This window comes from Equus quagga, chromosome 9 (genome assembly GCF_021613505.1).
Source record: "Equus quagga isolate Etosha38 chromosome 9, UCLA_HA_Equagga_1.0, whole genome shotgun sequence".
NCBI lineage: Eukaryota > Metazoa > Chordata > Mammalia > Perissodactyla > Equidae > Equus > Equus quagga.
In genome coordinates this window covers 1,112,041-1,126,420 of record NC_060275.1, presented here as the reverse complement: position 1 = coordinate 1,126,420, position 14,380 = coordinate 1,112,041, and the positions used below count along the sequence as shown (strand labels likewise).

At 36.9% G+C, this 14,380-nt stretch overlaps 1 protein-coding gene across 8 annotated transcripts in view; it reads left to right on the top strand.

Annotated features, from left to right (window-relative positions):
- ATP9B (ATPase phospholipid transporting 9B (putative)) overlaps positions 1 to 14,380 on the top strand; it is a 280,330-nt gene that overhangs the window by 47,519 nt on the left and 218,431 nt on the right. For all 8 annotated transcript variants that reach the window (XM_046672314.1, XM_046672313.1, XM_046672312.1 and 5 more), the window contains one exon: positions 10,346 to 10,454. In XM_046672314.1, coding sequence (XP_046528270.1) covers positions 10,346 to 10,454 — 109 coding nt within the window. The remainder of the gene's footprint in view (positions 1 to 10,345; positions 10,455 to 14,380) is intronic.

Here is a 14,380-nt window from a genome sequence, read left to right as displayed (position 1 = left end):
TTAGAAATAATCAACAACTACAGCAAAGTTGCAGGGTACAAAGTCAACTTACAAAAATCCGTGGCATTTCTATACTTTAATAAACAAACTAACAGAATGAGAACTCAAGAATACAATCACATTTACAATTGTAACAAATAGAAAAAAATATCTAGGAATAAATTTAACCAAGAAGGTGAAAGGACCTGTACAAGGAAAACTGTAAGACGTAACTGAAAGAAATTGATAATGACATAAAGAAATGGAAAGAGATTCCATGCACATAGATTAGAAGAATAAACATAGTTGAAATGTCCATACTACCTAAAGCAATCTGCAGATTCAATACAATCCTGATCAGAATTGTAATCCTAATGACATTCTTCACAGAAACAGAACAAAGAATGCTACAATTTGTATGGGGCAACAAAAGAGCCTGAATAGCCAAAGCAATCCTGAGAAACAAGAACAAAGCTGGTGGCATTGCAGTCCCTGACTTCAAAATATATTACAAAACTGTTGTAATCAAAACAGCATGCTGCTGGTACAAAAACAGGCACACAGATCAATGGAACAGCATTGAAAGCTCAGAAATAAAACCACACATCTACGGACAGCTAATCTTTAACAAAGGAGCCAAGAACAAACAATGGAAAAAGGAAAGTCTCTTCAACAAATGGTACCAGGAAAATTGGACAGCCACGTGCAAAAGAATGAAAGTAGACCAGTATCTTTGTCCATACACAAAAATAGACTCAAAATAGACCAAAGACTTGAAGGTAAGACCTGAAACCGTAAAACTTCTAGAAGAAATTATAGGTCGTACAATCTTTGACATCGGACTTAAAAGGATCTTTCTGAATACCGTGTCTACATCGACAAGGGAAACAAAAGAAAAAATAAACAAAGTGGGACTTCATCAGACTAAAGAGCTTCTGGAAGGCAAAGGAAACCAAGATCAAAATGAGAAAACAACCACCAACTGGGAGAAAATATTTGCAAATCATATATCCAACAAGAGGTTAATCTCTGTAATATGTAAAGAACTCACAGAACAAAACTACAATAAAATTAACAACCCAATCAAAACGTGGGCAGAGGATATGAACATTTTTCCAAAGCAGATATACAGATGGCCAATAGGCATGTGAAAAGATGCTGAAGATCGCCAACATCAGGGAAATGCAAATCAAATCTACACTTAGATATCACCTTACGCCTGTTAGAATGGCTATAATCACCAAGACAAAAAACAAGAAATGTTGGACAGGTTGTGGAGAAAAGAGAAGTCTCATACACTGCTGATGGGAATGCAAACTGGTGCAGCCACTATGGAAAACAGTATGGAAATTTCTCAAAAAATTAAAAATAGAGATACCATATGACCCAGCTATCCCACTACTGGGTGTTTATCCAAAGAACTTGAAATCAACAATTCAAAGAGAGCTATGCACCCCTGTGTTCACTGCAGCACTATTCGCAATAGCCGAGATGTGGAAGCAACCCAAGTGCCTATTGACTGATGATTGGATAAAGAAGATGTGGTATGTCTATATACAATGGAATACAACTCAGCCATAAAAAAGGACAAAATCGTCCCATTCGCAACCACATGGATGGACCTTGAGGGTATTATGTTAAGCGAAATAAGCCAGACAGAATAAGACAAATACCATGTGATTTCACTTACTTGTGGAAGATAAACAAACTTATGGACAAAGAGAACAGTTTAGTGGTTACCAGCAGGAAGGTGGGTGGGTGGTGGGCACAAAGGGTAAAGGGGCACATTTATATGGTGTCTGACAAACAATAATGTACACCTGAAGTTTCACAATATTATAAACTATTAAGATCACAGTAAAAAAAAATACATGTATATAGAATGAAATACACAATTCTTTGGTCAGCCAACGTTGAGTTTGTGTCCAGCACTCGTCTAAGCAATGTCGATTCAACAGCAAATAAGAAAGACAGAGACCTTTCCTAATAGAGCTCATATCTTGGGAGAGAAGGACAATTTAAATAAATCCGTAATGCCAGGTGGCCAGCCGTCAAGCTGTGAAGAACATGTGAAGCAAGATAAGGGGATCGAGAATGACAGGGTTATTTCAATAGGGTGATTAAAGAAAGCCCTTCTGAGAGGGTGGCACCATATCTGAATGACAGGAGAGAGTGGGTGGGCCACGTTCAGAATGGAAAAAATATTACAGGCAGAGGGAACAGCCGTTGCAAAAGGTCTTGGCATTTTGCTATAGTGTGTGAACGTGGGAACTGAAGGAGGACCCTGAAGCTTATACCACAGTTTTAAAAGTTGATGATAGAGCCACCTAGCTATGGAGAAGGAATATAGATGACTTTTTCTTCTTTCTTTTTTCTCACCTTTCTTTCCCCTGGAGGTAACCTCTATTCTAAATTTCCGATTAAATTGCAGTGTATCTCCTAATAATTTTACCAGTTGGATTTGTATCATTGAAACAATGTGCAGTATTGTTTTGCATGCTTTAAATATTTTACTTAGAGTTGTCTTACTCTCTGTAACCTTTTGCAACATGCTTTTTTGGCTTAACATTGGTTTATAAAATTGATCTGTGTTGACACATACATAACTAGTTCATTTTTTCCCTCTCTAAAGTATTCCACTGTATGAATATATCCTGATTGATTCGTCCATGCTCCTGGGAAAGGAGACTTTTAGGTTCTTTCTGATTTTTCACGGAGACTTTGCTATAATGGTCAGTCTGATTGTACATTATTCCTTCTGCACATGTGCCAGAAATTCTGTAGGCTGTCTCTGCCCTAGAAGTCTCATTTAAAAGTGGGGTTTATTTTTTCCATTTTCTAATGAAAGCAGTCTAACATTACAGAAATTTTAGAACATAGAGAAAATACTTGCTAATACCAAAACACATCCATCTTTATGATTTTGTTGTGTTTATTTCTAGCCCAGCTTTACACAGTTTTATTTACCACTTAAATATTATTTCTGTCTTGGATTAAAATTTATTTTAGCTTAAACAGTGATAGTCTGAGAACACAAATTCTCCTTAAAAATCTAAAATGTATTCATTCCTGTTTTGCTTTTGCCTTTTGTCCTTATTAACTCTGATTTAAGTAGCTTTTAACCAAAGAAAGTATTCTTTTTAGATGGATTCTTTATGAAGAATTTAACTTGACCTATTACAAAATTGGTTGTGTTGGCCAGACCTGGAGTGAATGCACGCATGTACTTCGTTCCCTCTACTTTCTCTGTTTCCATGTGAGTGCTCATCCCTAGTCCTGGCTTGAGTTCTAAGTCCTTTCACTTGAGTCTTCAGCCTCCAGTTTTTTGAAGTACTGTATCATTTTTTTTTGATGTATGATAATGGACTTTATTATATTTGGGTAAGTACTTCAGTAAGAAGCTAATTCAATATTCATGTAAGGGATACTGTTATTCTGCTGTGATTGTGGGTTAAGCACCCCAAAAAGAAAGAAAAAGTCCTTTTTTCCCAGTTGAGTAGTGCTTAATGTTGCCTTCTGACTTACACTGCCATGTTCTCTTCTCTTCTGCTCTGATGTCACAGGATTAGACCTCAAAATTGATCTACTTTTTCACACAGCTTTCTTTTGTTCCTTGGTTTGGCAGCAGCAACAATTGATGATTTTTCTCAGATAATAAATAATGAAGATTTGTTAGTATCTATGCTTATGCTATTTATATACATTTTAACCTTTGATTTAGCAAAAATCTTAAAAAGTTGACGTGCACATTAGGTTCATCTTCAAATTCAGAAAGTAGGCTTAGGATATTTTGGTTCTTTGATCCAAACTCACTTCAGAAAACCTTTTAAAAATTTTGAAAATTCAGGTACTATATATAGAAGATCTTTTTTATTAACCTAGGCAAAATTAATGAACCTTTAAACTAAATTTAAATCTAAAATCCATTTCTTTATAAGCTCCTGAGTTCTTCCTCTTCTACACCCGTGTATTTTAACCCCAGTGCTGTGTCCAGGGCCTGTAATAGCATGTGATCTTTCTACACACACTGAAGTTTGTGACATCTTTTCTCATCTTGCTCTCTAAGGTTCTGTAAGGTTGCTCAAAAAAGGAATCAGTTAGCATTTCCAGATCGCTCCTTGCCACAAACCCACTGGTGAAGCATAAAACCGTCTTACAGCTGGTGATTATAAAATCTTATGTCTAATGTCCACTAGTTTTAAAGAAAAAAGTTACGTCAGAGTTATTTCCTCTGCTCTGCAACTAAAATTGGAATGTTTCTGAAAACAGTAATAGCTTAATTAATAAACATTCTGTTTCGATTCCTCCTGGCACTATTTCCTGGCTTCAGTTCTGAACTAATTTCTGTTATATTTTTCCATCTAATAGAATAAATTGAAAAATTGATTACATTATTGTTTCAGAATGAAGGTCATTGTTCATATTATTCAGCTTTCAGAACAATTCTTAGAGACAAAGCTAGTGTAATCAGAGTAACAGATTGTAATGCTTCTATCAAAATTAATAAGAATAAATCTATCAGTGCACTGAATCAGTGCACTATCGATCACTGAATAGATCTATCAGTGCAAATGATTTTTAGACAAAGAAAATATGGGGTTTAACTCTACAGTTTCCATATGAAATGTCTTCCTAGTATTAATACATAGTTGAAAACCAGATAGGCTGTATAGGTGAGAAATCAAGCTGTGAGGACTCTGATTTTCAATCTGTTTTAAAAATCCTTCCTTCCATCCACTCTTTTTCATGAGTGTCTCTGCATCAGACACGTGGGTGAAGTGTGAAAAGGAAAAACAAAATCAATTACTTAGAGTCCCACCATCCAGAGACACTGTTAACTTGAGCTGTGGGACTTTGTTCTCTTTGTGTCTCAATTTCCTTATCTCTAAATTGGAGCTAATGGTACACATCTCATAAGGTTTTTGTGACATTTAAAAGGTAACATTTAAAATACATAGAAGAGAGTTGGCGTATGATAATTCCTCAAAGGTAAATTGATATTATAATGTAGCAAGAGAATTTTTCTCCTTTTACAAAAATATATATTGTTTTGGTACTTATTCCACATGACTCCTGGTTTATCTGGAAAAACAGAAAAGAATTCCACTTGGTGATACAAGATTTAGCCACGGGCTGTGGACAGGCCACTTGAGACATGCCTGTCATCCAGTCTGACTAACAGGGTCATGCACAAATACTGTTGTTTCCAGGGTGACGGTATTTCACTGTGACTCTTGTGTTCAGTTTGGTATTTCTAGTAACAGTACTATAGCTGACATCTCTGACTTGGTTGGTGCTGAGGTCATGGGAAGGCCCACCTGCTCCTGCAGGAAGATTTGATTTTCTAAGTCTCCCATAAACCCCAGTCTGTTATGATCCAATTAAGAACTCAGCAATCTAAACTCTAGAGGTAGAGGCCCATTGACTGCAGACTCTAGTGGTTACAAAGAAAATGGTGGCATCTGCTTTGCCTTTCCTTTAATCTGGTTTGTATTCCTTGGCTGGCTGTTGGATGTTTTCTCAGGACAGATAAGCTAGAGATGGACGTGATGGTGTGGGAATGGCACCTCTTGGCTATTACTGATCCTGCACATCTGTTTTGCATTCACCTAAACTCTTAGATTTGGAATGTGTCCTAGAGTAGCTTAAGGACGCCAGCAGTCCTTGCCTGTGACCAGGGCTCTGTTTCCTCCTTGGAGTGTTTAACTCCTGTTTTTAGAAGTTGGGCCCTGCCCCTTTTTGGTGCATCTGCACTAATATTACTACATTAGAAGTGGGAGCTCATTTTCAATCCTTGCGTTGTTAGAAGCACTAAGAACTAGCACATTTTTGTGGTTTATAATTACTTAATGAATTCAGAGTTAACTTTTGCTGTCTTTAAGTCATAGGTTTAAAGATTGAAAATTAGACTCACCTCGAGAATTTAAATACATTTACGTGTCTGGGCCTGTTTCCTGGAGATTAGAGGTAATGTACACATTTCGGGTAGGGCCTCAGCAAATCTGTTGCAAAAAATTTTTCAGGTGATTATGATGTACTTGCCTGATTAAAAACCACTCCTTTAAAAATAATGTCTTTAGTATATAAATAGCATATATTTGGTAATCATTCTCTTCTTGGCTCTCAAGGTGAGTCAGTCACAAACAGAATTTTAAGAAATTACTTATATATCGTGAACATGAGTCTGTAACAGTAAATATTCTCCTACATGAGAATGGCTGCATAAAACTGTATTTTCTGGATCTGTAGATGCGTATTTTTCATGTTACTGAAATTGAGTTGTGACTTATAAACAGTTTGTATATTTAAAGTGGTATTGTCTTCCCACCCAAGACTATTACTAAAATAGTAATGATGTATCTTAAAATCAGTGTTATCTTTGAATTAAGGAAATATAGTATTTCATCATATGAGTGTACCATAAATTATTGATGGATGTTCAGGTTATTTCCAGTTTTTCATATTTGATGCTGAGATGGTTGGTTTTTTTTCTTTAGGGTAGGTTTCTAGAAGTGAAACTACTTGGTTAAAATGTATATAAATTTTAAGGCTTTTGGTAATACTAAATTCTTAAAACTTTTTTTGTATCTACTCCTTTGGCTTTTCATATATATTTCTTCTCTGTCTTACCTTTGCTAACTCTGATTCTAATAAAACGATGAGTTTACATTCAGGGTAGGAGTCATTCTCTGCCTTTGGTGATCACTGTATGTCACTGTTCCTTTGTCGTGACGAGTTACCGTCTTTGGAGAAGCCCCTAGAGCATGTATTTCCCTCGAGGATGGAGACGTTTGGTCATAATGTAGAAATCTCTCTTGTGCTTAAAAATTTGCACTTTGCACAGCTAACATACTCTTAATGGTAAAAGACTGCATACTTTCCCCCTGAGATCAGGAATAAGACAAGGATGTCTGCTCCCTCTGCTTCCATTCGATGTTATATTGAAGATGAAGTGAATAGGGCAGTTAAGCAAGAAAAAGGAATAAAAGACATCTAGATGGAAAGGAAGAAGAAAAGCTAGCTATCTCAGTTTGCAGATGATGTGATATAGGAAAATCTAAGGAGTCCACACACAAAAATATTGGGACTAATAAATGAGTTAGTAAGGTTGTAGGGTGCAAGATAAGTATACAAAAGTCATTTGTATTTTTATACACCAGCAGTGACCATTTGAAGGTGAAATTGGGGTAACAATTTCCTTTGTAATAGCATCAAAAAGAAGCAAAAAATAGGAGTATATTTAGCTCAAGTGCAAGATTGTGTACTGAAAACTATAAAACATTTTTGAAAAAAAGAAGAGCTAAATAGAAAGTCATCCCATCTTCAAGAATCGAAAGACTTAATGTTGTTATAATGGTGCTGCTCTCCAGACTGATCTACAGACTCGCCGCAATCCCTGTCAATTCCAGCTGACTGTTTTGCAGAAATTGACCTGATCCTAAGATTCGTATGAAAGCACAAGGATCCCAGAGTAGCCAATACAGCCTAGGAAAGTAGATCAAAGTTGGAGAACTTATACTTTCTCATTTCAAAACTTATTACAAAGCCATAGTAATCAAGACATTGTGGTATTGGCAGAAGGATAGAAATATAGATCAAGGGATACAATGGAGAGTCCAGAAGTAAATCTTTACATTTATTGATACAAATTGATTTCCAGCAAGGGTACCAAGACAGTTCAGTGGAGAAGTGTTTTTTCAACGAATGATGCTGAGACAAGTGGATAGCCACATGTAAAAGAGTGAAGGTGGACCCGCACTTAAGACCATATACAAAAAGTAACTCAAAATGAAACTTAGACCTAAATGAAGGAGCTAGACTCCTGGAGGAAAATGTAGAGGTAAGTATTTGTGATCTTGGACACTAAAAGCCTAAGTGACAAACGAAAGTTTAAGTAAATGGGACTTGATCAAAATTAAAAACTTCTGTGCATCAGAGGACACCATCAAGAAAGTAAAATAAGCTAGAGTAGGAGAAAATATTTGTAAAGTTATATTTGTAATTCACACGTCTGACTAGGTATTTGTATCCAGAATAATATAATGAACTCTTACAACTTAACAATTAAAAGACACATAACCTAGTTAAAAAGTGGGTATAGGATCTGATACACATTTCTTCACTAAGATATGCAAATCGCCAGTAAGCATATGTAAAGTGATGTGACCACTTTGGAAAACAGTTTGTCAAAATGCTAGACCTAGAGTTACCGTATCACCCAGGATAGGCACATCCATAGAGACAAAGTAGATTAGTGGTTGCTAGGGCCTGGCAGCAGGAGAGGATGGAAGTTGACTGCTGTTGGGTATGGGATTTCTTTTTAGGGTGATGAAAATGTTCTAAAATTAGGTGGTGGTGATAGTGGCACGACACTGTGAATGTACTAAGAAAATGAATTTTATACTTTAAGAGGGTTAATTTTATAGCATGTGAATTATATCTCAACAGAACTGTTACTTAAAAAAAGTGTGCTGAAGGACCTAGGTGAGGATCAAATTCTGCCCTCAGCAGTTGTATTCTCTGGGGGCTATTGCAGATAGGTGGCACATGCTATGCCTGCCTTCCTCTTTGCAAATGGCACACGCCGTCAGCTGATTCTTGTCAGTGATTCTAAGAGTGGCTTTAGAATATCTCTCAAAATAGTACTTTTCATGACCACTGGAAGTATATTGGCAAAGACCAGATGGGATACATCCTGGTGTTTCTGGAGACTACTGATAATTCCCTGGTGTTGGAAGACAAAGCATCATTGGGTGCCGAGGCTAGAGAGCTATCCTTTCTTAAGGTTATACTTTAGTGAAAAGAGTGTCAACAACGAGGAACTATCAAAGACTTTGGGCAGTGAATTGTTGGGGCCCACCTCTGAAGGAGGGTTTTGCCACATATTTCTCAAATTTGTACTGTAGAAGACACTTTGGTAACTGTGTGGAAGGATGATTTGGAGGGGGATGAGGCTGGAGGCCAGAGACTGATGCTGTAGTGGTGCTATGGGTGAGAACGGAGGAGGGCCTGAGCCAGGCTCTTGTGTCAGCCGTAAGACTGGTCTGGGCCCGAGACGTGTTTAGGAAGCACAATCAGCAGTTGGTGATCAGCAATGAAATTGAGGTAAGAAGAAGAGTCATGACATTATTTATCTGTGATGGCTGTACCATGAAAATCAAGACTATGATGGCTAATGGGTGAATGGAACACTGGGCCATGGGGACTGAGGCTTGAGCCCTGCACCAGCCGTCAGTGGTGACTGCATAAAGAGGAGTACATTTCAATAGAGAGAAGAAATGTTTTCTCTAGTGGCCCACTTAATTTAGCCTATTAGTCATACAGGAAAAAAAAGACTAGAATAAAAGATTATTGTCCTTTCAGTAGAAATTCATCCAGTGTTGTATTATTTACACGGTAGACTGGGGCATGTTTATCAATAATATGAAGCCTACTGAAGAGGTCTTTATTTCAATATAGGGAGATTGATTTGAAGAATATTCCTGTAATATGTGTCAAAATACGGATGTAGCCTTTAAAAAAGATGGACGTTATCCACATGTTAGTAGTGTAACAGAATTCACCATAGATTCCAAGTACATAAAAGTTCGATTTAGATAGCATCAAATTAACCTATTCAAGTTTTTACTTAAAAAATGAGAGGGTAAAAAGCACTATGACTGTATGACTGTATCTGTGCTCTTAAGTACAGTTGCATGGTATTGCACTATGTGAGAAAACTGATCAATATTAAATGCCGTATATGGTTGTCTTGTATTCCTAAATGGTTTTATTCTTTTAGAAAGATGTAAGTGTAGAAATTATATGTCAGTCTTGGTTAATTTGATATTTGAATGCCTGAGTGTTGTAAATATAATTCATGGGTTTATTGAACATTATTTTCTTTTTCTTTGGATTACTAAGTATTTTCTGAAGTTTAGCTTGCAGAAAATATCATGATGTGAATTCAAAAATTTTCTTCCATATAGTAAGAATTTTAAATCTTTTACTACGTATCATTCTCCTTTTGTAATGTTTCATTGTTACTTTTTTTTTTTGAGGAAGGTTAGCCCTGAGCTAACTGCTGCCAGTCCTCCTCTTTTTGCTGAGGAAGACTGGCCCAGATGGCTTGCCAAGTGGTGCCATGTTCGCACCTGGGATCTGAACCGGTGAACCCTGGGCCGCCGAATCGGAACGTGCACACTTAACTGCTGTGCCACCGGGCCGGCCCCCACTGTTACTTTTTGTCTGTTTTCTTTGTTTTCATTTATTTTGTGTTTTAGAAGTAGTATAAATTGGGGGGGGGGGAAATAAAACTAGTAAAAGAATTTTGCTTTATTTTTTGTAAAAGTCCAGTTTTCTCAAGTCCCTTATTTCTGTTTCATAGGGGTTTGTCCTGGCTGTCACTATCGTGAGGGAAGCAGTTGATGAGTTTCGGCGTTTTCAGCGAGACAAGGAAGTGAATTCACAGCTGTACAGCAAGCTTACAGTGAGAGGTTAGCAAGATACTTGGAATCCAATTTATTGCTTGTTTAATGTAGTTAGCATTTTAGAATTAACATAAATGAAAGAAAACGTCTTAATTCTGTTATTGAAAATAGTATTATGCAATGGCATTTGGTATATAATTAATTTTCTTTTAATAATGTAATGCATACAATTTCAGGGTAGATTTTTATTCTCTAGATGCTTGGATGTATGTGCATGTGTTTATATAAATAGACACACACAACGCATGTACACATACATGTGTATATATATGAATAATTATGTAACGTGCTCTGCTGCAGTCTGTGTATAATGCCTGTGTGCTCGGATACACGTGAAGCCGGACTGGTGTATACACATTTTCTGTGAAGCCTGATAGCACCTTATCTAAAGTATCTCTTTGTATTATATTTTAAACACAATCATAGAGGTGAGACATCTTGTACCGGGGCCTTAAATTATACTTACATGAAAGGACTTTGAGCACCTAAAATAAATATGATCCTAACTAGTAACTGATATATGCCTATTTCTCCTTGACCTTCATTAAGGGATTTGACCCTTGCTTAATTGATGCTTTTAAAGAGCTTGTTTACTTGGTTTTTCAGTCCATAGTAGAAAAGAAGCAACGTCTTGGGAAGAGAATGGGTGAATCTTTTACATTTAAATAGGCATTGTGACAGTAGGAAAGTGACAATGAAACCTTGACAGTGAGGGAAGACATTGAAAAACTAAATGGATATTCATAATAACCTCAAAGTCTGCTTAAAAATGAAGACGTTTAGAGTGGATTTTTTATCTTCTGTTTATACATGGACATTTGTACAATGAATTACGTATTTGAAACACTCCTGTCCAAAATAATTTTTTTAATAACTTATTGAGATATATTTCACATAACATAAAATTCATGCATTTAATTATATAGTTCAGTGGTTCTTGGTATATTCACAGAGTTATAAAACCATCAGCACCATCTAATTTTGGAACATTTTTAACATTCTAAAAAGAAACTCTGACTATACTAGCACTTCTTCCCTATTCTTGCCCCTTTCCTGTCCTACTCCAGACCTGGACAACCGCTAATCTACTTTCTGTCTCTATGGATGTGCCTCTCCTGAACATTTCATATAAATAAAATCATGTAATATGTGGTCTGTTGTAACTGGCTTCTTTGACTTGGCATAATGTTTGCAAGGTTCATCCATGTCGTTGTATCTATCAGTACTTTATTTCTTTTTATTGCCAAATAATATTCCACTTTTGATATAACACATTTTGTTTACCCATTCATCAGTAGATAGACATATGGGTTGTTTCCACTTTTAGGTTATTGTCAATAATGCTCCTGTGAACATATGTACAAGTTTTTGTGTAAATATTGTTTTTATTTCTTTTGTTTGTATACCTAGGAGTGAAATTGCTGGATTATATGGTAACTCTGTTTTGGAGGAACTGCCAAACTATTTTCCTGATTGGCTACACCATTTTACATTCTCACCAGCAATTTATGAGGGTTCTAATTTCTCCCCTTCTTCACCAACACTTGTTATTGTCTATCTTTTTGATTGTAGCCATCCTAGTGTGTGTGAAATAGTATCTCACTGTGGTTTTGATTTGTATTTCCCTAATGACTAAAGATGTTGAACATCTTTTCATGTGCCTTTTGGCCGTTTGTATGTCTTCTTTGGAGAAATGTTTATTCAGATTGCCCGCTTTTTAACTGGGTTGTTTGTCTTTAACTGTTGAGTTGTAAGAGTTCTTTCTTTATTCTGGATTTAAGTCTGTTGTTAGATATGTAATTTGGAAATATTTTCTCTCATTCTGTGGGTTGTATTTTCTTTTTCTTGCTGGTGTCCTCTGATACACAAGTTTTTTTTTTTTTTTTGGTTTTTTTCTTTTATAAAGATTGGCACCTGAGCTAACAACTGTTGCCCATCTTTTTTTTTTTTTTTCTGCTTTTTCTCCCCAAATTCCCCCAGTACATAGTTGCATATTTTGGTTGTGGGTCCTCCTAGTTGTAGCACGTGGGACACCACCTCAGTGTGGCATGACGAGTGGTGCCATGTCCCGCGCCCAGGATCTGAACCAGCAAAACCCTGGGCCGCCGAAGCGGAGCGTGTGAACTTAACCACTTGGCCATGGGCCGGCCCCCACAAAAGTTTTTAGTTTTGGTTAAGTCCATCTCATCTGTTTTTTCTTTTGCTGCTTGTGCTTTTGGGGTTGTAGCTAAGAAACAGTTTATCATCCAAGGTTACAAAGATTTGCTGTGGTATCTTCTAGAAGTTTTATAGTTTTAGCTCTTAGATTCAGGTCTGTGATCCATTTTTATTTCGTATTTTGTATATGGGGTGTGATATGGGTCCACATTCTTTTGCATGTGAATATTAAGTTGTCCCAGTACCATTGATTGAAAAGTCAGTTCTTTCTCGATTGAATTGAAAAAGTAATGCTTAAAAAGCTTTGATGCTTAAAGTAGTAACATGGTAGAGGAAAGGAGTATTGTAGAAAAGAAGGTAAGCTTTAGTTTTGGGAAAAAGAATCCCTAGAACCGTCAAGTAAGTTAGGTATAACTTTGATTTGTCTTTTTTAGATGTTTTTTAGATAATATAGATCCTGGCTTATTTTTTAAATTGTCTTAATTGTAGCATTTGGGCTGAGCGAAGATTTGTTTCTGTATATTAATTATATCATTCAAAAATAAATAGTATGGTGATGTCAGCGAAAATGGTAGAGTAGGTAGTGTCACATGCCCTTCCTTCCACAGAAACATTGAAAAATCAAGCAGAAACTGTCAGAACTAACTTCAGCAGAACTCTGAAAAATAGTCAGAGATTTACACCACTGGATGATTGTCGAATCCAGGAAAAGGCAACCTAAAAATACTAGGAAAGCACTTTGGTGTTTTCACTTGCCCTTGCCTCACCTTGTCCCCATCATGGTACCTGTCTTGAAGACAGCAGCCCTCATTTGAAATTTCGGACTCCGGAGGCTGGCTCTGAAGGCGGTAGAGCAGGACTTACTTTTAAATAATTGTGTTTGTCTGTCTAACTTATCTGGGGCTACTTGTAGGACTGACTCAAGATATTCATCTTTCTTTCACCTAACTTGGAACTCAGGGCAGAAAAGCCAAAAAGCAGCAGGCATTTCTTGAGCATACATAAGGCTAAGGAACAGTTGCAGAAGCCTGGGGCAAAAGGATACAGTTGAGATATACAAGAGAGTGTCAAATGCATGACAGAAAAACTTGGGGAATTTCTGTGGAAAACTAGGGCATTCAAAAGTGCCCATGTTTAGTGGAGAATTTTGAAAGCCACATCTAAGGCCAGTGCAAGCTCAGAAAAGTCTTAAGAAGAACTTTTGCCTGTGGCCAGTCTCTAGGCTCAGCACAAGCAGAAGTGAAGGCTGAGGTAGAGCTGTAGACACCTGACTAGGTGGTGGAGTCTCCAGCACAGAGCCAGTCTGCAAAGACTGGGAGAGGTGGTTCTCCCTCCCTCTCTGCTGCCCTTTTTTCTTTTCTTTCTTTTCATATGCAAGGAAATCCCTTTCAAACACTGGCTCAACACAGGCTACAGTAAGGAAGACTTCCAAGACCATATGTGACAAAGAACACACACTTAACACAAATAGTTTAGCAAAGTCACTAAATACACATGGCTGTAGCATACATCAAGTAACAAAACCATCCCAGGAGATGGGGGCATATCTGATTTCCCGAGTTATCAGATTATAATACTCTGAATGACTAGTTTTTCAAGAAAAATTACAAAGCGTGCAAAGAAACAAAGTGTGGCCCATTCACAGAAGAAATTTGTGAAAAGTATCTCTGAGGAAGCCCAGATGTTGGACTTACTAGACAAACATTAAATCACCTGCCTTAAGTATGCTCAAGGAGCTAAAGGAAACAATGAACAAATTGCTAAAAGATATCAGG